The sequence below is a fragment of the Struthio camelus genome, chromosome W (genome assembly GCF_040807025.1).
Source record: "Struthio camelus isolate bStrCam1 chromosome W, bStrCam1.hap1, whole genome shotgun sequence".
Classification (NCBI taxonomy): Eukaryota; Metazoa; Chordata; class Aves; order Struthioniformes; family Struthionidae; genus Struthio; species Struthio camelus.
In genome coordinates, this window is record NC_090981.1 from 19,615,280 (window position 1) to 19,640,775 (window position 25,496).

Here is a 25,496-nt window from a genome sequence, read left to right on the forward strand (position 1 = left end):
TTCACAGTAAGTAGAGTATATGGCTTCTCTGGATTTCACATGGCATGAACAAAACGCCATGGGCGCAAGCTGTAAATCAATTCTGAATGGTAGTTAGTACACTGAAAAAATCTTAGGGGAGTTATGTTAGCTTGGTATATTAAGCATGCACTGTGCTAGACACATTTGTCACTCTGGGGAACGTATTTAACAAGGAACATAAGACAGTGCTAATGAATATGAGGGAAAGAAGCAATAATGGAAGTGGTTGTCAGCTGTTAATTTTTGTTATTTAAGAAAGACAAGTTTATACTATACTAAAGATTTTTAAAGTGTTACACTATAATATAGGGGTGTTTAAAACTGTATGCGAGGATGCTGTGCTATTGCCGACAGCATTTTCATGCCAACAGTATTTTTTTCTTCCCCTGTGTGTTACATTTTATGGTTTGGTTCACTTTATCAGTGCTACTGGCAGCTCTCCAAATCCTGCACTCCATCCAAAAGAGGCAGCCAAAGTGAAGCTGTGCCAAACCACAACTAATGCATTGTTGGTTAGTTCAGTTTTTTGTTTTTTGTTTTTTTTTTAACAGGTAGGATTTACAGTATTTAGCAAGCAGTCATTTACTGACATTCACAGCAGTGGTTGAGTTTCTCAGGATATATGTTGAAAAAAGAACCAAAAAAAAAAAAAAATCAGGAAGGGCCTAAGGCAAAGCCTCAGACCTTAACACTACCTGTCTTTGGTGTGATCTGAACCTGAATCTATTCCGTGCATTTGGGGTCTATTCTGCTTTTGTTTTGGAATTTCTGCTTGACCCGACTTGTTTTAAATGCTCATTTTTTGTGTTTAAGATGGTGTCACTTGTAACCTGTGGGATGGGGTGGAAATCACTCCCTTGAGCCATATCTTACCCCTCCCTGTCTCCATGCTACAGCTGCTGTCGAAAAATCAGTGAGATAGGAATGTGGATCAAAGGTAGCATATTGTATATGTCTTAGATATTTTTAATGATAAAAATATTACTTGAAGAAACACTGACAGGTTTTGTCAGAGTCTGAGAAACTAGTTACAGTATTTGTATATTCGCATTTGAGCATTTTACATCTATAGATTATTCTATACAAAGTTGTCTGATCTAATTTAAGGAAGGAGAGAAACATGCTAAAAACGCATGGAAGTGGAAAAAAATCACCCCCAAATAAAGGTATGAGACTTAATTCACAGTCTGCATGCATCTTGGTAATCATTCTGACAAGTGCAAATGGCAGTATGTTATACCTACTTTTCACATACCAGATTATGCAGAGAAACGTCAATGGTGTCTCTAACCCAGTGTTTGTTTATGAAAAAAGTAGCAATAGGTACATGAATAATTTAAAAGACTACCTCTACCTCCAGTGTTTCCTCTTTAAACTCTGCAAGGTTAAAATTTTAAACTGATGCTAGTTTTCTTTCATATTTTCAAATTAAAGGTCTCTATATCTGGTTCATTGCTTATTTTTCCCCCCACTGGCTTTTTTTAAGAAGTGTGTAATTTTAAAGTATGAAATAACTGATCAAGGCCTAAACTATTCACTGTTTGGTTTCCCATACTCTGTTAAGAGAACCCCAGTGCCTCATCTTTTTATACTGCTTGTGAAATAGTTTGTCTTAAATCTGGTGATACTGTGATATTGCTGCATGCTAGAACAGGATTATAGGTGAACTGAAGACTAACATTTGCAGAAGGGGTAGTTGAGACTAGCTGATTCAGAGTTGCTGAGTGCCCGTATTCCTTACTGGCTTTGTTTCAAGTTGCCAATGCCTTTTTTGGTGATTAAGTGCAGAAAACTCACAAAAAGCAAGGTTGATGCACTGCCCCTCTGTACCCTAGTAACAGAAGATTAAAACAAACAAACAACCTCACACATCCAACCAACACATCACTGGGTGATGGGGCCGATTTCTCCAAGGTAAAGCATGGAAAAGCAGCTCCTAGCATTGCAACAGAACGCAGTTTTCTAGAAGCTGACTTGCAGTAGCAATGCACGTCTCTGACTCCTTCTGCACGCTGGCCATCCTGCCTAACCTAGTTCATTGAGCTGCACAACAGTGACTGGCAAAAACCACAGCAGAATTTGCATGGCCTGGCTTTAGGGCTAGCAGCAGAGGCCATCAGAGGCACTCGGGAGCACAGCAAGAACACAGTGAAACAGAAAAAGGTAGAAAGGATAACAATGAAGTTCAAGTAAAGCAAGTCTTTTGTTTTATACCAAACTGCAGATGTGTGCAAGGGTTATGACCAAATTTCATCCTGCTGCCCAAGATGATGTTGACTGTTTTGGCTGGACATTTATTCTGCTATGAAAATATATCTAAATATATCTCTAAACCTTGTGCAAAAATACTTTAGGTTGGATTTACAGGATGACTCAGGGTATCAAAAAAACAGATTTGTGCAACAGGAATGAGAATATATTTGAATTCCCGTGACATCCTGGTCTTTTTTTTTTTTTTTTTTTTAAAAAGGAGGGGGATTCAGAACTCTAACTTGGCAGGAGATAGCTGCAGAGTTTCAATGCATGCTAACAAAGAAAGTTCTTCCTACACAGAGAGATAGTATTAAAGGAGAAGCAAGGAAGTATTTTGTGTCTCCTCATCTTCTCAAGCTTAAAAAGAATCTGAAAGGGTTTTTATTAAATGTCTGGGGTGGGAATGTGGTATTTGTTTCAATTTCCTGTTGTTCTCAGTGGAGGATTCATTGAAATAATCATAAGTTGGAATAAGAGTTCAGTCAGCCTCTGCTTGGAAGAGCAGGGAACAGTCTTTCATAAAGCTCTCTGTGCACATTATTTTTTTATTAAAGACTAGTTAGATTTAAAAACCTCCAAACCTCATGTTTAAAATTCTTTTTCCCTTCTATTTACTTGGATTTCCCTTGCAAAATGTTATAATCAAAGTAATTTTTTAGTTCTCTGAGGATTCCCAATTCCGAAATGGAGAAGTCAAGTGTCTAGTTTTTTTTTTTCCCCCCCCTAAAAGCAGAGATGTACTTTCACAGTGATACTGCTAGGTCTTTCTATGTGAAAAGAGAGACTGAGTGCATCAACACATTCTCTTCTCATTTATGCATCTTTTTTATGGGCTGAGATCCATACTGGCAGCCTTCCATGTCAGCCTTAAGTCATGGGTAATTTCAGTCTTGCCTTAACTCTGTTCTCCCTGGAAACACTGGACATTTTTCATTGTTGTAACGAGGAGCAAATATTTGCAGTTGTTTGTTAGAACTTTTCTAACATTTACATGTAGACTTTAGGAAGAAGAAAAAGACAACCGTACAAATATAGAAAGATTTATCAGAATACTTTCTCTGGTTGCAAGGACCAGTCTTCAGGCAGGACGAGGTCAGGCAGCTCCGTCTCCCCGTGCCTTGGACAGCTCCAGCCAACACCATCCCTAAACTTCTGTCAGATATTAAGCAAGCGTAAGGATTTCCAGGAGTGATGTGTTAAAAACACGATGGCAGCAGCGCAACTAACAAGTCATTCTCCTGCCTGTCCCTCCAGCTAAATCATGTCCTGCTCTAACACAACCAGTGTGAAGCTCCCATTAAGCCGAACTAAGCTCAGCAGAAGCTGCAGGCTGCTGGTTGCTTTTAATCATTCACCAGAGAAAATGATTAAAAGCAGCCTAGGGAAAGGCAGCGCAGCGGAGACTTGTCCTCCCCCTCCTGCAGCGACCGGAAGATTATGTGATGGAAAAGGGATGGTCAGGGAAGAGAAAGAAATTGAACTGGTCTGTGTTGCAATAATCAGATTATGATGTGGGAGTTTTAATTTTTCCTAGAAACTTCCTAGCTGGAGGCTTCTGGGAAAGAGACTTGAAAAGCAAAAATCCATGGATACAGCTTAGGTTCAAAACCTAGTATCTTACTCCTTTCCCTGAACTAGATGGTGGGAAAGCAGCTTAGCTTTACATATGTTTGCTTAAATCTGTTTTTTCATAGCTGAATTGATTGAACTCTGACTCCAAGATGCTGGAGCTCTGTGTGCCACATATAGAAAATGGGAGAAGGGAATGGTTGGTTGGCAGTAACGGGGAAGACGACCCCTTACAAAACAGAATTATAGCACACAGAGGCAAAGTTTACGCTCAAGAGGGGAAGGAACTGGGAAAGGAAAGACGACACAAACAAAGCAGAGAAAAGGGAAAACATGAAGTTCACTGAACTCAACTGGGGAAGAAAGTAACTCAAAAAAAGGGCGGTGGGGGGAATAGGAGCAAGGAATGCCAAGGGGATAAAGTTAACACATCCTTCTGAATTAAACAGGAAGTCAGTTTACACAGTGTTGTTCAGCACACCACAAATAAGCCTTTAAACTGAATTCTTTAAAGGATTTTTGTCCTTTAAACTAAGAGCAGGGAAGATTTTAATAGGAATGGCAGCAGAGATGATTCTTGCTGTTTCACACACTTCCCTGGCTTGTAGGAACTAGAGTCACAAGTCCCTCATCATTCACTAGTCCCAAGTATTGTATTATTACTGCTACGCTGGGTCATTTTTAAGGACTTGCCCCTTCTGTGTGCTTTAGAGGGATGCACAAATATGACAGTGCTCAGCATCACTTCATTTTGCTCACCTGCTGGGTAAGGGTGTTGCACAGGACAGCTACTTTTCACTGTTCCTTTGAATTAGGTGTTGGCATTTACCAAGCGCTGGTCTATCTAAATCAGGGGAGAAAGCATTGCACATGCTTAGTATGCTTGAAAAGAACAAACATTTTACCTTGTATCTGGGATTTCTCATTTCTCAAAGAAATGAAAGGCAAAAAATAGCCAATAAGAATTCCAGTTTGTCCAATGGTGTAATTTTTTACAAGCATGTATCAGCTTTTTATCTGAACTTTTTTTTTTTTTTTTAGAAAATAGCCCCCTCAAAATTCATTACTGCTTGATTAAGTAATGCAAAAGCTACTGAACAGCATTTCCCACCCTGCAACATTAAGAGTGCTGTACCTGCAGTAGTCCTCAGGGTAAATTATAGCAAGTGCAAGTTAGTGTCTAAATTAAAAACACAAAGGTTAACAACTTACTTTGAAAAATATATTCAAAAAATAATATTTTTGAAAAATAGGTCTCTTTGGCCATCACTAGGTAAGACTCACTGCCTTGTAAAATGCATTTGTTGCAAAGTGACCTGGCAGAAAGAGTCCTTTTGGTTGAATTCCCATTATTATTGCTTCAGTAAGGTGAGGACGGACAGGAGAGAGGATTCTCAGTGAGCTGTCAGGATTTTAACAGATATATGCATTTCCTAGTGCTTCCAGGGTACAGTCACAATGCACAAGATAAAACACCGACTCAGCGAACAATCGTTCAGTTGCAGGAAAATACACTTCTGAGCTTGGCATCTCAATCATGCAGCTGTCTGTACTTTATGTGAGTTACCACCATGTGTGCTGGCTCACTGGCTAGATTATAAGGAAAATGGGAGATGAGAGAGTAGATGAAGCCAACAGGCCCAAAGCATAAAATAACTTTGAATTCTAATTTATCTGCTAGTGAAGCTTATGCTGACAAACATGTCTAGTAGATGGTCTCTCTCTCCAGCAGAGGAGTCCCTCTTTTTTGGAACATGTTTTCTAGGGCCTCAGTTAAAAAAAATTAAAGGTTTTGGGGGTTCCAAAAAAAGATGAAGTACAACTTTGGATATTAAACTTCCTTCAAAACTCAGTAATTTGTAGCTGTCATGCAGTCACCTGTGCAATATACAGCCCTTAGCATGACAGACCACCTCACTCATGGCTAGACACACTTTAAGTGGTAATAATAGGCACCAAAATATGCTGTGAGGCTTTGGGGGTGAACTGGGGGGGGAAGGGGAGGAGGAGGAGGAATCATAAAGAGGCTGAGAAAGCAGAGAGGACTTGCTTTAATCTGTTGTTCACTGGATACTGTGATTCGTTTTATCACGATAAAGTGCCATGAGCAGCTGTGGTGTAATGCTTTGGCTATGGTTTGATGTTTAATGGCAGTAGAAGATACCTGGCTGTGAATGGGACACCTTCCCTCTCCCCCCCCCCCCCCCACTTTTTTCTCCTCCCTTCATAGAAAGAAAGATAACCAAATATTACAGATTGCTCCATAAGAGATGCACTTACTCTCTGGGATGCAGAATGCTGCAATTGCCTTTTGCCTTTTTATGACCCTCTTTCTGGCCATGCAGTTTTCTTAATGGATGTCACACATCTAACCCTTCTAGCTCAAAGAAAAATTGCAGCCTTAATGACCAGCAAAGAGCTGCAGCTTTGCGTGCACAAGCAGGGGCCTTAAGAATATAGCAGTAGGCAGATGTAAATGCTCAGATGATTGTGGCTCTGCTAAAAGGGCGAGAAATCTGTAGAGATGAAAGAATAACAATTTTAAGTGTTTAATAAAATAGCACAAGATTGCAGTTAACTTCTGCTTACTCTACCAGCAGCACTGGGTGCAGCACAGACATCTTCAGTTTAATCAAATGCTTTAATACTAACAAAAGCTGGATATCCATAAAGAGCCTAAGACTGCTCCCAGCTGGAGGAACATACTTGATTGTTTCATCAATTCTGTCCTTTCTGGATTTTCTTGTAACTGAACTCATTGAGCCATTAGTTGAGACATCTGTGAGCTAGAGCTGGTACAAAAGTTTCTGTAGTAATATGCTTTTTCAAAATCCCAAGTTATTTGGAAGGGTGATGCAACTCATGAAGAATTAATTTTTCTCCATTTGAAAAACCTTTGCGGGAACAAGTTTACAGGCTGTACAGTTTGTATGCACAATTAGTCATTGCAGAGGTCTCACAGGTATGTTTTCCCAAGTTTTTAAGGTATTTAATTTATGAAACAGCATGGAAAAAGTTCCAAAAAATATGAAAACCTATCTGGAAAGCATATGTTTGTTTTTGAACTGCTAGCATCCAGAGGTGCTCAGGGCACTATAGCCTAAGAATTGTCCTTCTTCCTTTGGTCCAGCTGGGATTTAGAGGAAAAGAAAAAGAATAAGCCAGGGTGATGCTTGCTTCCTGGTTTTACTTTGCATACATTACTTTTCAGATATAAAGTACATGACTGTGATTTGGAGAGCAAAGGATTTCAATCTACAGTATTTGTTCTTTTGAAAAAAACTTATGAAAGAAAATTGATTATATGAGATCTTTCAAGACAGCTAGGAAGGGAAGGGAAGCTGTTTCTGAAATTGCTTTTTTTTTTTTTTTTTTTTAAAAGGCATACTAAGCTTTGAAATCTCCATGCAAAGTTTTCATGCCAGTACTGTCAAGATTTTGTGGAAGTAAGCATAGTAGCTTTGTAGGACAGGAATAATGATTTCTGATAGCTGTAGCATTTGAAATTTCAAAGTTGAGACCAGACAGAGAAGTGACAGTGATGTATAAACCTGTTAAAAGTTTGACTATATATCATCTAGTAATTGTCTGTGTTTTGCTAGAGTAGAGTTTCTATTAAAGCACATCAGCTCATGCAGTCTGTATAATTGCAAAGGTAAGACTTCTTAAGTGATCAAAATTCAGGAAGGGGGATAGGGTAACCACCTCATCATGCTAAATTTTTAGTTCAGAGTCTCCAGAGTTATATAGGCTCTCCTCTTAATTCTATTTAATAAGGGCAAGAAATTCTCCCATAGGTGTTACTGGCAAATTTATTACTAAACTTCAAGATGCATTTTCCAGTTTACAGATGTCCTTTGTCATATGATATTTAGCAGCCACCTCATCTGCTCAGAAGTATAAGGAGCTCCCACTTCAGTGCATAAACTTATGCAAAAGGACTGGAGAAGACACATGCCCAAAGTCTCAGACAGACAAGAGTATTAGATCTTCTCCCAGTAGGAAGGTGCATCTAGATAGGAGAGGATGATTGTGTATCCCTGCATTTGAATTCGGTATGCTAAGCACTCACCCGCGTATTCATAGCATAAACAGGAACTCTGTATTTATTTAGCCCTATAATAATCTGGAGAAAACAGCACTTTGGGAATGCCAGGTTATACAAAACTAAATGAAGGAAATAGTTTTGTGCAGCACCAGTACAGGCACACACTCAGTGCTGCCACGGCCATTTAGACTCATCCAAGAAGTCTATTGTATCCACATTGTATTGTGTTTTGTTAACTACATGAGGATTATTTATATACACAAAGCCTTGTGTGAGCATTTGGTATTCAGCTAGTGACAGGAAGAGCCCCCAAAACGCAGTCCTCATCCACGCGCGAGTCTCAAGTAACTTAATTGCAGTTGGCAAACAAAACAGCTCTGTAATTCTATGGGAAATGCAAAGCAAATCTTCTTTGGATTTTACTACTGCGAGTTCAGAGAAGCCATATAGCAAGGATGGGAAGAGTTCAAATAAGCAAATGGGTTACAAGTATTTGGCGCTTTCTTTTTGCATTACTCAGTTGGGCACACACTTCTGCAGCATTGGCTCAGCATGTTCTAGTAAAGCAGGAGACATTCATAAAGAGATATACTCATTAGGATTAAATCATCTCTGTCCTTTGGGACAAACTGTGGTCAAGAAACAGTACTGTTCATTGTTTCCACATGCTTTTCTGGCCTTATGTTACAATTTCTAAGCAAAACATGGGTATCAGATCTATCAGCCTTTCTTGTGTTCAGATTTTAATTCTAAACTAATACAGAGAGAGAGTAGGTAACTGATCAAAAAAAAAAATCTCCACAGTTACTCGTTTAAATATTTAGTCACTTTAAAAGGGTTGGGTTAACACACCACAAACCTGTTCTTCCACCTGCTGCTCTAAAGATAGGTTAAACTGTAACAAGACATTCATTCCCAAGGCCTTGAAATCTTGCATCTGTTTTACTGACATTATGATCCATTTCTTTCCTTAATTCATTTATCAGAGCTCCCTTATCAGTCTGTAGCTTTGTAAAATGAGTGCCACACTGATGTGTCAGGTCTTCCCTTGTGGGAATGTTCTGGGGCAAAGGGCAGGGAATTAGTCCTTTCAAAGCAGAGTTTGATTTCCATTTGAGTACCTGCAGAAGATCGCACCATAAAGCCAATGGAAGAAATTTTTTTCCCCAGCTACATAAGCGCAAATGCCAGCATGTTAAACAAAATCAGATTTCTCTTTTGGATCTAAGAGATCCAGTCCTCATTTAAAAGTTTGAGGTGACGGAGATGCATAAAACCCCTTGATAGTAATCCAATGGTAGTCCTTGCTCCTTAAAAGGACTCTCATTTTCAGTTCGAGCATTTTCTACCTTTAATTTGCAGCTAAAACATCTTGCAATATCCCCCTCTTGAACTGCTAAAGTGGTTCCCTCTGCAGGGGGCAGGAAACAGTTTTTGCCTCTACTTCTTCACCCTTTCTGCAGTTTTCTCTTCCCTGGAAAGACTTGGCCCACCCCAAACAAGACCCAGAGGCAGAAGCAAGTCTCACTATGGGGAAGTTCTTCAACTACTACTTAATAATGCAACCTACCTTGTGCTCGGCAGTTTTTTCCTGCCATAACCAAACCAACTCAGAAGTTCCTCAAAGAGTAAACGAGTCTCCGATGCCAAGGGGATACAGGGCCACCAGGCACACAAAGCAGCTGCTTCTGTTTTAAGCTCATGGAGATGCAAGGGGGTTGGTTTTTTTTAAGAGCTTTTCACAAAGCAATGGGACCGGCCTCCCCAAGAGCAGAGGACTGCTGTTGCTCCCCATTTCTGACAATTGCCCACTTGCATTGATCACAGTCTATGGATGTGAGTGCCTAAATTTGAGGTGGACTGCACGCTTAGCAAGAGAACAGCTAGGACAATGTCACAGACTTGCACTTAGTCTTTTTCAGCGGTGTCAGCCTTCTTACAAGCCCTACGATTAGTTGCTGCCCGCACTGGCAGAACACGCAAGGTTCTTCGTTTGCGCAGACGTGCAGCTGAAGCAACAAGTTCTTTTTTATTACCAAACGCACCTACGCTGGCATAGCGAGCGCTGCCTTCCTGCCCGCGCGCCAGCAACCCGCGCGGTCATTGCCAGCACAGCCTGGGAGGAGGAAACTCACTCACTCTCTGGCACTTGAGACCCTAGGTCCCTTTGAACCATCCTGAGCAGCACTCTCCACTGCAACTTCAGTGCCCATCAGGAAAGCAAAGGCCAAAATAACTGTGCCTGCCTGAGACTTCACCTGGTGCTAGCCACTTATACCACAAAGTTATCTTTCACCACTTTTGAGCAAAGTGGCTACTAAAACTTGATGTTTCTTTTACTGAAGATTCCAGAAGCTTTAAGGTTATTACAGCACTTACCATTTACAGCACTTCCTGATGCCTCCATGTAAAAAGGTGCTTCTTGCTCAACCCAGCCTCCATCCCCCAGCAAGAAGAGGGGAGCACTCCCAGCTTGCTGGGATACCAAACGTCCGCTGGAGAGCCCAGCAGGGAAAGGCCTATCCTGCAGAAAGGAAGTCAGGGTACCAAGCATGTCCTTTAGGTACTTTTCACTGGCAGAAGTCCAAGCCCTCCATTTGCATTCCCAGCTTTCCAGGTGCTTCTTGGTTACTTCACTGATCAAATGCATTTGTGCTCTGCACTTCAGCAGTCCCTGAAGCACCTGTCCCTCTGCTACGCAAATGCCACCGACACAGCTGCAGAGCCAGAAGAGCACAAAGCGAAATTTGATTCACCTTTTGTAAGATCGGCTGGATGGTTAGCTAAATTGTGTTGCACTGTCGCGCTCCGGAGCTGTGGCAGCTAATCTGTAGTTTGGCTGCAGCATAACTTTAATTTTGACATTCTCTAACCCAGCAGAAACTGCTAAACAAAATGCTCTTGTCTGTCTCAAGCCTGGTATGTGCAGTTTGTGACCGACTTGGAATTTCTAAATATTCCTAAACTTTCAGGTAGTGAAAGTAAAAGTACCTACCAAAACACACAAAAGAGCTGAATATCAAGGGAAGCTACAGGCAGAAACAGCATGCTAGTAACTTAGTCAACTGGCACAAAGGAACTAAGTTTATCTGGTGTAAATTCTATTTTTTAGGATTATAAGCATTTCTCATTAGGTTAGTAGACTGGGTTTCCAAGCCTATTCTGCAGGTATCCAGGGTCTCTGATCTTGTCAAGAGGCTACGGACGCACAGACACGACCCCGTTAGAAGCAGTAAGGTGATGGTGACGGATGTAATGAGGCCTGCTTCTCAGCAGGAAATGTTGGCCAAACTGAAGGTTGTACCAAATATCTCTTTAAAGTCAGTAGGGCCAGAGTGTAGTTATAGATGCCTGATCAGAGTGGATGTTTTCTAGCTATTCAAATAGAAGGGAAAATGTAATGAGAATTTTAGGAAAAAGAGATGTAGCACAGGAAGGACCAGCGTGACTTAGGTAGCGTCTCAGTGGTGGGGGCTAATGGAGAACGTTTAAGGGTCCGTCACCTTAATGACAGAGCCAAGTGAGAGCGAATGGGTTTGCTAGGAGCAAGCAAGAGCCAAAGGTAATGTTTCAAACGTTCGGGACAGCAGATGTGCAGAGGAGTAACACCAGACTTTGATGTCAGTGCTTCTTAAATTAGGCAAGGAAGTGACTGGCAGCCTCCTGCCCTGGTGCCCAGCACATCCCTAGAGGGACAAAAATGCCGAGGGCTCCTGGAGGGAGATAGGAGGTTCCTGGGGAAATATCTAGACTTCGTCGGGTTGGTCACTAGAAAAGGAAGGTTTTATTTGTTCCTCTCTTCTCTTTATGCTACCTTATTGGATTTGTGCCTAACTAAACCCTCTCCTGCTGAGTACGCCTCAGTGTCTGCTGCTGTGCTTTGTTCCTGTCACGCAGTTCACAAAAAATCTGGGTTTTTCCCAGTCTGGAGCTTTAAAAATGCTGTCATTGTTTTCAGGTGTTGTTTGCCTCCTGCGGTTCTTGGGCCAGGCCAATAGCATGTCACAGGGCCAAGCTGCCAGGCTCCTCTCCGTTACAATGAGCTTTGGAAACAAGCCAGGCTGTTGTTCTGCATTATAGCTTATTGTATAGTGCCTTGGGATGCAATTATTTAAAAATTTAAAGTCTGAAATTAAAAATAGCATTCTTTTTTGTTAACTTCAGCCCTTGTGGAAAGTAAATAAATACTTACATATGCAATCAGGTCAAAGACGGCTGCTGAGAAATACATACGTCTGTTCTTTTAAAGACGAGGATAAAATAAAGGAAAATAAAATAAAATTGTGTGTTTGGCAAAAGGACTGAAACAATGGATCACAGCAGATATCAATTGAGGAATGTAATACTGGCGGAGACAGTATTGCAACTAGTCCCCCACAGCACCATAGCAAGCATTCAGGGGGAAAGAGACCAAAGATCGAGAAATATAGACCGCCCCCGCCTCTGCCCACACACCAAGCTCAGACTACTTCCACCACTCTCTGACAAACACAAAACTTTTCATACAAGATACTGAAATGCCCCGAGAAAGTAGATTTCGCTCTGAAAATAAATAGTCCCTATTAATCAATTAAGCAGTAAGTTACAGTGCTTGTCAGTGAAGGAGGAAAGCTAACACTACTTTATCAGATATTAAAGGAAAAGCGGTGCATGATGACCAAGAATCCAAGTTCAGTTAACTATTTTATCTGCTTTTCAAGTGTGCACAAAAGTATCCACGTGTGAAATGCTTTATTCTTTCCTAAAACTTGGCATACTGAGATTCCAGGAAAGTATTCCAAAACTGGAACCAAAATGAATGAATTGGTAACGTGATGTAACACGTCCCATCTCTAGCTCTCTAGACTCTCCTGAGTTTTCCAGGATAGCCTGTCTTCTCAAAAAATTGCCTGAAAGTAGGCATCACGTTACCAAAAGTCTTAGTTTTGCCTCGTGTTTTTCTTGCAGTTTAACTATAAGTGCTTCTAAAAAGTGGTGAAAATGAAGCATAAACACGCACAATTTCTTGAGAAAGCTTTTTCTTGCTCTATTATCCTTCTAATTTAAACACAAAAGTTAACTTCCACCAGCTAGGGTGTAACAGAAACAAAAGCTCTTGTATTGTAAAAACAGGTTCAGAGGGTCTGTGTGAAAATCCCATTGACTGTAGCAGAAGTCCTATCTCAAGGTCTTTGCACACCACAGCACTAGCAACAGTGGGATAGTGTACACGTGCTACTTGGACAAAGTATACTGATCCTAAAAGTCACCTATTACACGTGTAAAAGACTATAATCAGTTTAGATTAAACCTGAGGTTTTATGGGACCTTTTTCTCTGTAAATGCTGCTCCATGGTGACGTGGCAGAAAAACTACTTTGCAAGTGTCCAAAATACCCACTCAGGCTAACTCAGAATCAAGCTCTTTCATGGCAACATCATTAGAAGAAAAGCTATATGGAAAAATTATGAGTTGCATGGATCTGAGGTTTGATTCTTTAATAAAAATAGTAATAATAAATAATCAGCAGCTCACTGAACTGAGGATTTTATTATCAGCAGTGTCTGTTCTTTGTGGATGAAAAACAGAATTGGTAGTCGTTGCTATTCAGTTTTATTTAATAGAGTTGTGAAGTTTTTTGGTAGCAGAAGGCAGTAAATGAACAATCTTGTTAACATGACCTGTTCTAATTTGTTGGTTGTCATTGCAACACTGCTCCGCCAAGGGCAAAATAATAGAAAATAACTTAGGATAATGTAGTCTATAAATTACTTTCACCTGAAGAGTTAGTGTAGTCCTATTCCGAACAGATCCTAGAAAAATGAATGTTAATTAACTGGCTGGAGGACATTTATTTTAAAGGAAGAAACTAGCAAGAGAACACAATATTATTAAAAGAAAATTGAAATATCATCTGGCTTTAATTATTGAATGGTATGTAGCGGTGATTAATCATTGCTGACGTTACCAAATGAGAAGCAAGACAAAATATTTAGTCTAACACTTTCTAAAAAAATCTGAAAATGCTTAGGTCACTTCTTCTTAGATCCGAAAAAGGATCTAATTTGATACTTGCAGATCTTTACTGAGTTTTATCTTACGTACCAACATTGCTAGCAAAATTAGAAACTCTCACCGTTCATGCACACAGTAGGCATCAGCGCGATACTACCCTGGTGTTTCATATTATCTTCACGCTTAACTTTCCGCTATCATGTTTGTTTTCCAAAAGAATGCATTGATTGATTTATATAATGAAATTTCAGGCTATGGCATGTTTCCATGCCCATTCCCACAGCTCCTGCAAGGAGTTTCTCACTCCTCGTCCTGTGAAATTACCCGCTGCATAACATTGCGCTATTTCTGCTCTAAACTGAATGACTCCCAAACCCACAAAGCCCTTTCACGGTAATCAGGTGAACGCTTTCGTAGGATAACACATATTTCTGGCTGCTGCTTTCATCAATATTTTTTCCTGTGTTTGTGTGCTCGGCATCCTTTTTTCCTTTTTTTTTTTTTTTTCCCAATGGCATGATTCTAGGTTGAGTTGTTACACAAAACTTCTGAATTTTGAGAACCAAATAGCCTTGTCTAACTACCAGGGCTACATGCAGAAGCAGCATAATGGCTTGGATGGGACACACTGACTCTCATGGGGTCTTTAATTTGATTTTACTTACTGTTTTCACATTGATTCTTCTGTGGGAGAAGTGGACACAAGTCATGCCCTGAGGCAATCCCTGCAAGACTGGGGGTTGCCAGAATGTAGGAAAATAGACAAAGCCATGAAATAAATCTGCACGGATCATGGTATTTGCTGGAGGACCGTAATAAGCTTCTGCTCGAGTGTCGCATGTCTTTTATGAGGAGCAGTTTAAGGAAGGAGAAGCAGCTCTTTCCTTCCCGTCGACAGAGATGGCAACTGGTGTCACTTGGCCCAGCTTTCAAGTGCATGAAATGCACTTAGAAATGAGCAGGCGCAAATTCCTCTTTGGGAGTAGGGAGAAGAGCTCCTTGAGATGTAGCTGACCATTGCTTTTGTCAATAGTCTTACACTTCTAATAGTCTGCCCCACAACTGTGGTGAGACTGGGCACATATTAAAAACTTAACACACAAAAATTGTAAATGTGGTTTCTGCATAGAAGTGCCTACGATGAAAAAAGCAAGCAAGAGAGAGAGACCGCTTCCTGGCTTAGCAATGACAGTCATGATGAATAGGCAAGCCTCACACAAGGTGAGCCAAAGGATACAGACAATTGGCGTAAGACTTTTATTGACGGTGATATTTATTAGGATGTGACAGTAAACACAAATGAATAACTGCTGTTATGAAATTAGTACAGATCAGGCAGTAGGAAGTATTTTAGTTTTGGTACTTTATAAAACGCTAATATAGAACCAAAGTACCATATCCCCTGTAGTGGGATTATAGCCTACATTTTAATCTTTATCCAATGATCAGCATGTAGTACCATGCAGTAACTGTCACTCTTCATTGGGGCTGTCTTCCTCATTCCTGTTACTTCTAACTTGTCCCTCTGGAGGGGCAAAATTAAGAGCTAATGCTCCTGGTGCTGCGGAGCCAAACATCCCCATGGCCCATCCAACTTCTACGGAGAGCAGCTGCTGGGGATAAGTCTGAGGACGGTCAAGAGCATGGTGCAGCAGCAGTGGCAGGTGCAGCTGCGTAGCCTTCCTGTGATTTTCTTGTGGACATCCAACCAGCTCCTTGCAATAGGATTCTTACAGACCAATGTGTGATTCAGAGATTTTCCACCTGACAAATGCTTTGAAATGGCACACTCAAACACAATGACTGTCGCTCTGGGACGGTCAGTGTCTGATGCCTACCGTAGCTTGGTTTTCTTTGCTCATGAGGAGGCAAACATGCTGCACATCTTCCATTAAACTGCTATCAGTGAAGTGAAGGAAGAAGAAATAATCCAAGATGTTTAGATTTCAATTGAAATGTAAGAGATCTTCCTTTTCTTATGCCACAAAACTGAGCTCCAGTACGCCCCTGCTAAATCTAGTTGACCGGTGCCTTATCTCAGGAAAGAGAACAGCGTGAAGCGAGGTCACAGCTGCAGTAGTCTGTAATGTTTTCTTATCTGTATGGCTTTTCCTATTAGTGTGTGAGCCCCTGGAAAAGGTTTCATGCCTTAGCTCCATTCTGAGGCCTTTTTAAAGCTTTTTTCCCCCCTTTTTCTTAGGCAGAGAAAGTGGCCCTCAGCTGAAGTTAAATCATATTGATCACATTAAGTCGAGGATCTGATCCATCCTTTATTCATATTTGTACGATTCTTTGAAAATGCAAACTGCAGTGTAACTCCTGCATATTCCTGCTCTTCTATAATGCTGTAGGAGTAGCTCCAGTTGACTGATGGAGATTTTGTTGGTGGACTGTGGCAGTTGATTTTTGCCAAGGGTGGAGTGAAAAAAACGGAAACAGTTTGTTTTGCAGTTGCCGCATTAGAAAGAGTCAAGGGCAATCTTGTTTCCCCCATAGCCAGATGCTTTACAAGCCCCAGTGGGCTGAAGACTGGAAGATTACTCTTGTCCTAAGTAGCTTAGGGTTGAGATAATTGGTTTTCTGAAGGGTTTAAAAAGAAAGAAATCATAACTGTGACACAAGGTCAGTGTTAGTTGTTTGCTTATCCGCTTTAGGCTGATCATGAAAAGGATCAAATGCATTTATCTATAAAATGTTTGGAAATAAAAAGCTGTAGCGGTTCACGTTTGTAGCCAGAATTAGTAAAGATACAGGGTGTGTTTAAGCTTCTCAGTATTGACAAAGTCATCATATTATCTTCACACAAGGACAGCATTACAGCCTTGTCCTTTGGGCTGTTTGGACCATTAAATTACTCTTTTACATTTGATTCACTTTGAGCTCAAATCTCTGTGGAACAGAATAAAATAAGCCAGCCCTGTGGACACTCCGTTGGAGACTTTATGAACTACTACAGAAATTCTCAGCCTGCCTCTTCCTAAATTGAGCGGCGCAAGGGCCAGGCAGGGGCTGATGAGGCTGCTAGTGCACATCCTCTCTGGGGGAGGCTGTCCTGCGTGAGGCGCTCACCTAGGCAGTGGAAATCAGAAAAACCCAGTGGGCAGCCGCAAATGACTTTGGCCAAGGCTAGATTGGCCAGCTGGGCCCTGAAGCCTGCAGAGGGAATATCTCCCTGGGTCTCCTTGGTATCGGTAGGAGCCATGCTGGGTAGTGATACGACTCCAGACCTCTGCACAGGCTGCTGCCCTACGCTAAGGAGCCTGGCAGAGTCAGAGAGCTCTGCTGTGGGACAGTCTTGTGGCCATCAGCTAGCATGCTCTTTGTGATATCCCCTTTCAGAAGGATGCACAAGTAGTAACAGTTTCTAATACGAGAGCTTAAATTACATCTGAGGGAGTTTAGAGCTGCAGGGGGAGGAGAACTACTTGGTGCGAATTAAGACACCAAGGTATTAATAACACAAAGAATAGACGAGCTACCAAAGATGATCAGATCATAATTTTAAGAAGCTGGAAATTTAATCTTATCTCTACATTTTCCCCTTCCAGCAAAATGGTAAGCCACTTTTTCCTAACTGCAGAAACTGTAGCTTCTCTGGCTCATTGCCTGCATCTCTGTCAAGGCAAAGAGGGAGATGAATGCAGTTGCAAATCTTCCCATTCCAAGTTTCCCCTACCAGTGCCTGTAACCTCTCAGTCCATGCAGCTCAATTGCAACATAAAGGGATAGTTTCCCATATAAAAGCTTATTTTAAATTTAGGCTGCACTAAAGCCTGAAAGATCAAAGTATTTTCAGTAGCACAGGAGGAACTCCTCCATAATAAAGCTCTTAAAGCTGACTTCGTAGCTATAAGCTGGCTTCATTGCATGGGGACAGCCACTTGCTGTGACCACAGGGCTGTCTCCCAGAGGCACAGTAATCTGACTTTTAAGGACATATCTTGCGCTGGGAGAAATTGTTGGCTGCAAAGCTAGAGCGGGCTTTCAACTGTGACCTGCAGTTTAGAGTTAATTCATAACTGCTCTTGGACTGCCTGACATTCAAGTGTTGCCCAGACAAACAGGCAGCATTTTACAAGAGCCACAGAAAGTGTGGCAGGGAGAAGAACTGGAGGTATTTCACTTGACATTACTATTGTAATCATACTCTGATACCAGTTAGGTTTTAGAAAATAATAGGAAACTCTCACAGTCCTCCAAGAGATTTTATACGCACACATGCCTGTTTGCTCTCCCCCCACCTTGCTCTTGCTGTCTCTCATTTCTACAGGTTTCAGATAGGGTTTGATCCAGGTAGTTTGATTTGCATGCTTTGCTCAACTAAATCAAAGTGAAATAATGAGCAATTACAAATTCGAGTGACTATGTTTCGTCACAGTATTTGATGTGTTGTGTATGTCTGCGTTCTAAAGCCGGACTATACAAGGACATCTTCATCCAAGCCAGAAAGATCTCACATAAGTAGCGGCTGAGAGCCCGACACCATTTGTTTGTTCACAGCTGGTTAGGAGCACAACATGTTCAGGAACATAAGCAGGTACATCTTTTTTTCTCCCCAAATGACAATGATTCAGTTAATGCCTTGTAGTTACAGAAAAAATTTAACAGATCTGGCTACTGCCTGGATTCCCTCACTTCTTCCTACCTTGGCCTGTTGCAATTTACTTGCTTTCTTTGAACATTAGACTCCTAACAATTTCCTTTAGACAACACACCGAGCTCTGGTGGGGGCCTGGGTTGTTCAGGATTTGGGGGCTGAGACGGGGAACTTCTCACCTCGATTTTGCATGTTCAGCTCTGCTTGGCAGTTACAAGGTGATGGCTATATGAAATGAAACAGATAATCTTAATTTAGTTTCTGGGAACACTTAGTCACAAATACCTACCCACAATTAGTCTAGCCACAGCAGTACCCAAGAATGTGATGTGCGCGAAGCAAGAACTGGCTGTCACAAAGGACAGTCTCCCAAATATTGGCTGCACATATGTGTTTTAATTAATGTAAGGACTGGGCTGCTCAGCATTGGAGAAGAGCTGCACTGAGAAGGGGATTGAACAATACATCAGCTTATTTTTAACTAATTTTTGTCCCGGTTGTGAATCAATGTTTTTCATTAGGGTTACAAATAAATTGTATGCCTGGAGGATATTAGATAGACAACTAATGTCAACAAGTATGCCAGATCATTAAGATGGATTTTATAGAATGGTGTGATATCAGCAATTCATTCTGCATCCACAGCTGTGGAAAGAGATAAACTAGGAGGTAGGAAGGAAGGAGAGTTGTTGGAGGATGTAAGCTTCCTAACAAAAACACCAGGGATGCTTTTGATGGAAAATTGAACAAATTTAAGAACAAGTATGACTAAGAACAATGCCCAGATGAGATGGGAAATGTAACTAGGCACTGGCAACGCAGCAGTCTCTTCTCTCTTTAGAAATTTCCATGGTCTTAATGTGGGTGGGACTGGGCAGAGTCCTAGGAGAAGTAGAAGGGACATAGATCCACACAAGCCTTCTTTGTGGAAGAAGAAACATAATCCACAAACCAGTTTATGTACAACCATAAACCAGCTTATGGATGTCCTAGATCCAAAACCTGGGGCAAAGTATTCCTCCTTACCTACCTCAGCGGCAAGCAGCAAAAGGAGGGCAGGCTTGTCCTGCTTGGGAACCACGCAGATGAAAATTTAATTACTTGTTTTCTAAGAATGGATAATGTTGTGAGGGGTGAATCTTAGCTCTGGTTCCTCGCTCTTCACAGCATCGCCAGAAACTCCAGAATTTTGCAGCCCCTGGGCCTAAACTTTGAACTCCTTAGTGATTTTGCCCTTTGGCAGCAGATTATCTTTTCTTCACGTAGGTTGGCCTGCAACAGAGCCAACACGCTCTGCCAAGTCGTAGGATTTCCATGCTCTTGGCTGCTCTCCGTGCCATTAGTGATGCTGTATGATATGCAAAATGGTGCATGCACGCACATTTTGATGAGATATAAGTGAATCTATAATAAGATATTCATTTAAAAGGATAGCTGAAGGAATTGTATAAAGATCGCATCCCCAGACCTAATGGGACTTGGCCCTTTTAAGCAATTTGGCCAGAGTCCCTTCATCGTACCCACACAGACTAGAGCGCGTTGGTGAGGTAATGGCCCACTTCTCTCTAATACTCTTCTCTGTCCCCGCACATATTAGGCTTGACAGGAGTACTTCATCTTAGAGAAGGGAAAAGTTATTGCTTAAATGATAAATATACTTTAAAAGAATTTATATTCAGTATACTTTCATTACTGAGAGAGATGAAGAAATGCCCGATAAATGTGCCTGGATATTTGCTGTGAGTTGGTGAATGTTGCCCCTGTGGATACAGTAATGTGTGGTTTTCATAAACTTACTCGGACCAAAGGGACATAAGCAAATGTTTCATGATTGTAAATCAGGGTGTATTCCTGTGAAATATGAGCGTGAAGTCTCACGTAAAAGGACCTGAAAGAGTTGTTTCAAGGCCATTCAGAACGGGCAACTAAACTTTTCTTATTTTGTTCTTTAAAATTGTTCCTGACTCAAGTGAATATGATGTTTTTCGCAAGGGTCCGGTACTCGCCACTGCTGGATGTAGTTTTCTAGACTAGTGAGACCACAGCCGCCACTGCAGCAGTGGACGTTAGGTGAAGACCACAGTTGATGTTATCTATCTTATGAGGTGATATGGAGCCAGAATCTGACTACAGGTGGCTAGCCAGCAATTTCACCGGTGGAGAGAGTTGTGCAGCAGTATAAATGAGGAAACTAAGCTGTGGAAGTCTTAATCTCGTCCCCTAAAAAAATAGATAGCCGTGGTAAAGCTTAGACAGTAGTATACTAGACTGCCGAGAAGTTCAAGCGGGACTGACACAACCTGAGATGCCTCCATCAAGCAGTTTCACTATCACAGTCCTGTACCAAGGCAGGCACACAAGGCATCGTAGGCACACAGTAAAATCTGCACCTGAGGACCGATTTCAGTGCAGAAGTCAAAATAACACTGAGAGATTAAAATCTCAACCGAGAGCAGCACGTGCTCCACATTTCTACTGCTTTTATTTCTCATGATATTAAGACTAACGTCTAGTTTGCTTCTAATTCTTATTATTTTTGCGTTCTGGTATTTCTCTTGGCTTTGGGTAAGGAAAATAAAGTTGTCCAGTTTAATTTTATCTATGCAGTTTCAATTAAATTCTGTCTTGTGGTTTTCATGCCCTAGTGCAGCATTTCAGTAATTTGCTTGAAAATTATTGAGTAAAAATTGGATTTTATCTGCTTTGTTTGCAGCAATTATTTTTCATCCCCAGGTCTGAATGTCATGTCTGATTTATTTGACCAGTCAAGTTTATTTGACAATGACTAAAAGCATTCTCGGTGTGCTTGTTGCAGGAAGAGGAACAGTGACTCTCACCTGTTCTCACAGGAACAGTCACCTCACCATATAGTGTTACACAGCAAAACGCATCTACACGTGCAATACTAGTTAGTCTAGGGAATGATCACTTTTTAAAATTCACTTGCAGTAGTCCTATTTACTCTTAGCATCTGGAGTGGTTTCTAGAGTGCAAGTCCCATAGTTTGGCGAAAGACCCCAGAATTCAAGTTCAGAGGAAAATCTTTATGTAAACATTCTCGAAGACCAATGAGTCTGCATTTTGCTCTTGCTGAGAAAAATAAACTCTTTTTGTTCTCATATTAGAGCATCTTCCTGTGTGGAAGAAAATGCAGTGGGAGTATTTTTAGCTGCTTTTGTCTGGAGGGTAAGAGAGGAAAGGGAAAAGGAAAAGAGCTGAATTTTTAAGTCATTTTTCTTTAAAGACTTTCTTTTTCTTAATAATATTTTTGGAAGACTAATTCCCTTGGCAGTAAACATCAGAAGCTCAGCCACTGCCAACTAAAACACTGCAAGATAAAATAATACAAACTAAATTCTCTTTCGTGAAAGAGAAGGGCTTGTTAGATGGCACCTTCAGAAACACATAAAGTGATCACACAGCCTGAGAATAAGAGAAAGCATATATTTTACATATAAATATGTTTGTTTGGAGCACGCTTTGCAAAGCAGCCCATACAAGCTAAGTTTCATGTATTTACAAAGTGTCAGCAGCTGACTCAACCCTGAATAAAACATTAGCAGACTTGAGTCTATCCCAAGGAGTTTGCAGACGTGTCGTAATACTGACAAACACAATCGATGGGGCAGAAGAGGTGGAAGTTGTCCCTTCCTTCCACTTAAGTTTCCATCGTATATAATGCACATAAACTTCAATACAGATTCCTAGGTGATGATTTGTTTTACTAGTGCAGATACCTTACACAGAGCATGACTGAAAGCCTGAACAGGGTAAGATGGTTGGGGTGCATAGGATAGGAAGGAGAGAGGTGCTCAGTGCAGGAAGTAAATGTTGATATTAAATATTTATGCAGATGAAGACTAGGAAAGAAGCAGAGGAATGAATATAAAAATACCTGGAAGATTTCAGGTTAAATTACAGTGCATTAAAACAGAGGTATTCAGGGTAAGATAAAAATAATCTTTGTTTTGTTATTTCAAAACTATCTGTAGAAAATCTGTAGCCATATTTCTCCAAGTATCCCGCTTTTATTAATCAAAAACATTTTCCTTTTCATCTCCGGCTCTGTTTGCCCCACAGTTTTTCAAAAACTTGTCTCCATTGCGAATCAGTGTTGCCTGTTTCCTCTGCCTTGCAAGCAGTTGTATAGAGAGGTTGTTCAGTCATATCTTGTTCAAGATTTATGCTGGTTGGACCGCTGTGAGCCACTGAACTGTGTAAAACCACAGGTTTTTGGATCACTCCAGTTTTTCAGAGAATTCCATTTCCCCCAGCTTTGCACAAGCAGGAATTCATTTCTGTGCCCAGTGCATGAAGTGAAGCAATATTTACAACACTGCGGTGGGAGCAAGTCGTTTTTAGCATGACCTTACCTAGTCCGGAAGAATCAGTTGAATTCAGTTACGTTTACCTGCGTGAATAGAAAATGAAGCACAGTTAGGGATTTAGTATGTGGGAGAGGGCTGTAATTCACACGATGTGGGCAACCCTTCTTTCAGCCTTGCAGTGGAAACGGTGAGAACTAATTTTGAACATTCCCTGGGGAAAACATGGCCTTGGCTGTACATGAAAATTTAACTTTGACCATTCTCCCTTTGACCGTCCTGCAGTTGATGAGCAGTAACTAAGAGTCCAATGTAAAGCTCAGGGAAGTCAACAGTAACTTTTCCACCGAGTTCAACATTTGGATCAGATCTGACTTGACTTGTTCTCTTTACGACTTTCTGTTTAACCAAGAGACATTGGTCCTCACACCGTCTTGCTGCAAGGCTGAAAAATAGCTAGCTATAAATCAACAGGGTGTAATAAGCCTAATTTCTATGCGTTTCTTTGGGTCGCGAGCTGTGCCAGAGAGCGCAGGTGTCGTCTTTCCGTTTAGCCTGAAAACATGGAAGTTAATGGGAGGTCGGTCCCAGAGAGCGCAGGGAGATGTGCTGCACAGACAGAGCACCCCACGTGGCTGCATTATGCTTTTTATGACAAGATCAGCACCAAAACTGAAGGATGCAAATAGAAGAGAGTTGAAGCAGAGTCCAGAGGAGGTGTATTTTGCTATTACGCTGCTGTTAGAGAGGGTGATTGGGAGAACCCTTTCTGCTTTCCTGTAATCCTATTTTTCTACCTGCCTCCTGGCATGGGGTCATAGCCTTGCGTGAACCCTGACTTATCCTATTAAAACTGCTGTTATTGGGAGTTGCAAAAGATAGATTTTTCTGATGAAATCCTATAGCTGCTTGCAGAGAAAAGGGATTATTGAAACTTCTGCAGTTCCTGTCTTAAAGGAAATGCAATATCCGTAATATATGTATTGCGCAAAAAAAGATTGCTCTCTTTAGAACGAAGTACTCGCCCCCTGATTTTTCAGAGGTCAGTCCTTACTTTGCAGGAGTGACTTGGAAAGCCTTGTCCTTTGGCCTTACAGCAGTGACATAGAAAGCCTTGTCTTTTGGCCCTTGTTGAAGAGGAAGGAAATCTCATGCTGCAAGCTGCTTCTTACAGGTTTTAGGCCAAGAGGTAAACGTCTGTGTCTGGCATTTGGTTACAAAATCCACTTTTGCATCTGTATAAAGTGACCTAATTTAGGAAAATGAAGGAGAGACTAGTACTTATTTTTTAGTGGAAAAACGAGCTTCCAGGCCTCTAAACTTGTGAGCTTTCAGCACATAACTAGTTATTGATTCTGTCACTGAATTTCGGTGCTAAGGTTGAAAACACTTGCTGTTTAAACTTCAGCCTGGAATGACACAATATCTAAACAAATCACTTGGAAATAGTGATTCTGCGCAATGGCGGCCCCCCAGCCGGTGGCGGGAGGCCTCCCCTGAGATTTATTTTTAGTCAAACTTATATTTATTCATTAAGCTATATTGTTCCTGTGGGAAGGAAAACTTTCCAGTCCGTACGAACCTAATCAAAAGAAATTAAAGGAGCACTACTCCAGCGCTTATGGCACTTCTGGACATACCATCATTTTGCAGTCTTAAAGTTAGTCTTTTAATAAAAGTTGCTGACAGTGTCTATCAGAGCAGTAGCTAATGCAGTTGTGGCTGTGGCCGCTGGGCACCGCTCCATGGGTCAGCCCTGCTCGGCCGCCGCCGCCGGGGCAGATACGGCAACCTGTAGGGCTGCCAGAAGAGGAAGGAGCCAGCTCAGGGCACGCTCTGCCTCATCCTCCTAAACGAGGCGTTTTGCAGGGCCAGAATAAGCAGAAGTTTCTGGGCAGGGGTTTGGAGAGAAGGGAGGGGGGATACAAAAAGGATGCGGCAGTGAAAAAAGGGAACTTGGGAAGCGTAAGGGCAAGCCCTTTCCTCCATCTGCAGGGATACCGCCTGAGCGCAGTCACCCAGCAATAGGGGCAGGCAAGCCTCGGCCTCCCGTTCCAAATATGCTTAGCTTTGCCAGTTAAGGAAGTCTAGTAAGAAGATTTTTTCTAGTGGCAAGCAACATAAAGGAGGTTGGGGAGAGAAACTGGGAACTATTTAATCATTCCGACTCCTCCATTCGAGACTGCCAGCTAAACAATGACATCCTTCCTCGCTGAGGATGCTTATTTTAGAACAGCAATTCTTTACAACCCCCGTCCAGAGTAATCTTTACCATTCACACTCCTGTCCTCCTTCCCTAATCAATCAGGTGGAAAGCACGGACCAAGTGATACTGCTCCCGCACCAGGGGGCTGAGCGCTCTGGAAGATCATAGCCCAAAGGAGCCACGTGAGCAAATGGTGACTTGACTTGAACACCCAACACGTGGGCACGCGGATCGGGGTAACTGGGACAGCGTTACAGGGGACCTGGCAGCAAACAGAGAGCTGGACCTCAGCAGAGCTTGCTCCTGCATCTGGAGCCCGCCCCAGGAAAGTGCAAGTTAAGTGGCTCCTTTGGGAGGCTGGCTTGCAATGTCAGGCTCTTGCCAGGAATTTACAAATGCAAAATTGGCAGCACATCCTGAAACGCTAGCTTATTTTCCTGGATTACGCTTAGTAAGAACGCTACTAGGCACATGGTGTTTTAC

At 41.6% G+C, this 25,496-nt stretch overlaps 1 protein-coding gene across 9 annotated transcripts in view; it reads left to right on the forward strand.

Moving 5' to 3' along the window:
• Nucleotides 1-25,496, forward strand: part of LOC138060916 (E3 ubiquitin-protein ligase MARCHF3) — a 78,180-nt gene that overhangs the window by 22,686 nt on the left and 29,998 nt on the right. The window contains exon 1 of one of the 9 annotated variants that reach the window (XM_068925767.1): nucleotides 25,189-25,206. The exons of the other annotated variants lie outside the window; for them this stretch is intronic. Within the exon in view, the coding sequence (XP_068781868.1) occupies nucleotides 25,204-25,206 (3 nt within the window). The 5' untranslated portion in view covers nucleotides 25,189-25,203. Of the gene's footprint in view, nucleotides 1-25,188; nucleotides 25,207-25,496 lie in introns of those variants that run through there. 9 annotated transcript variants of the gene reach the window in all.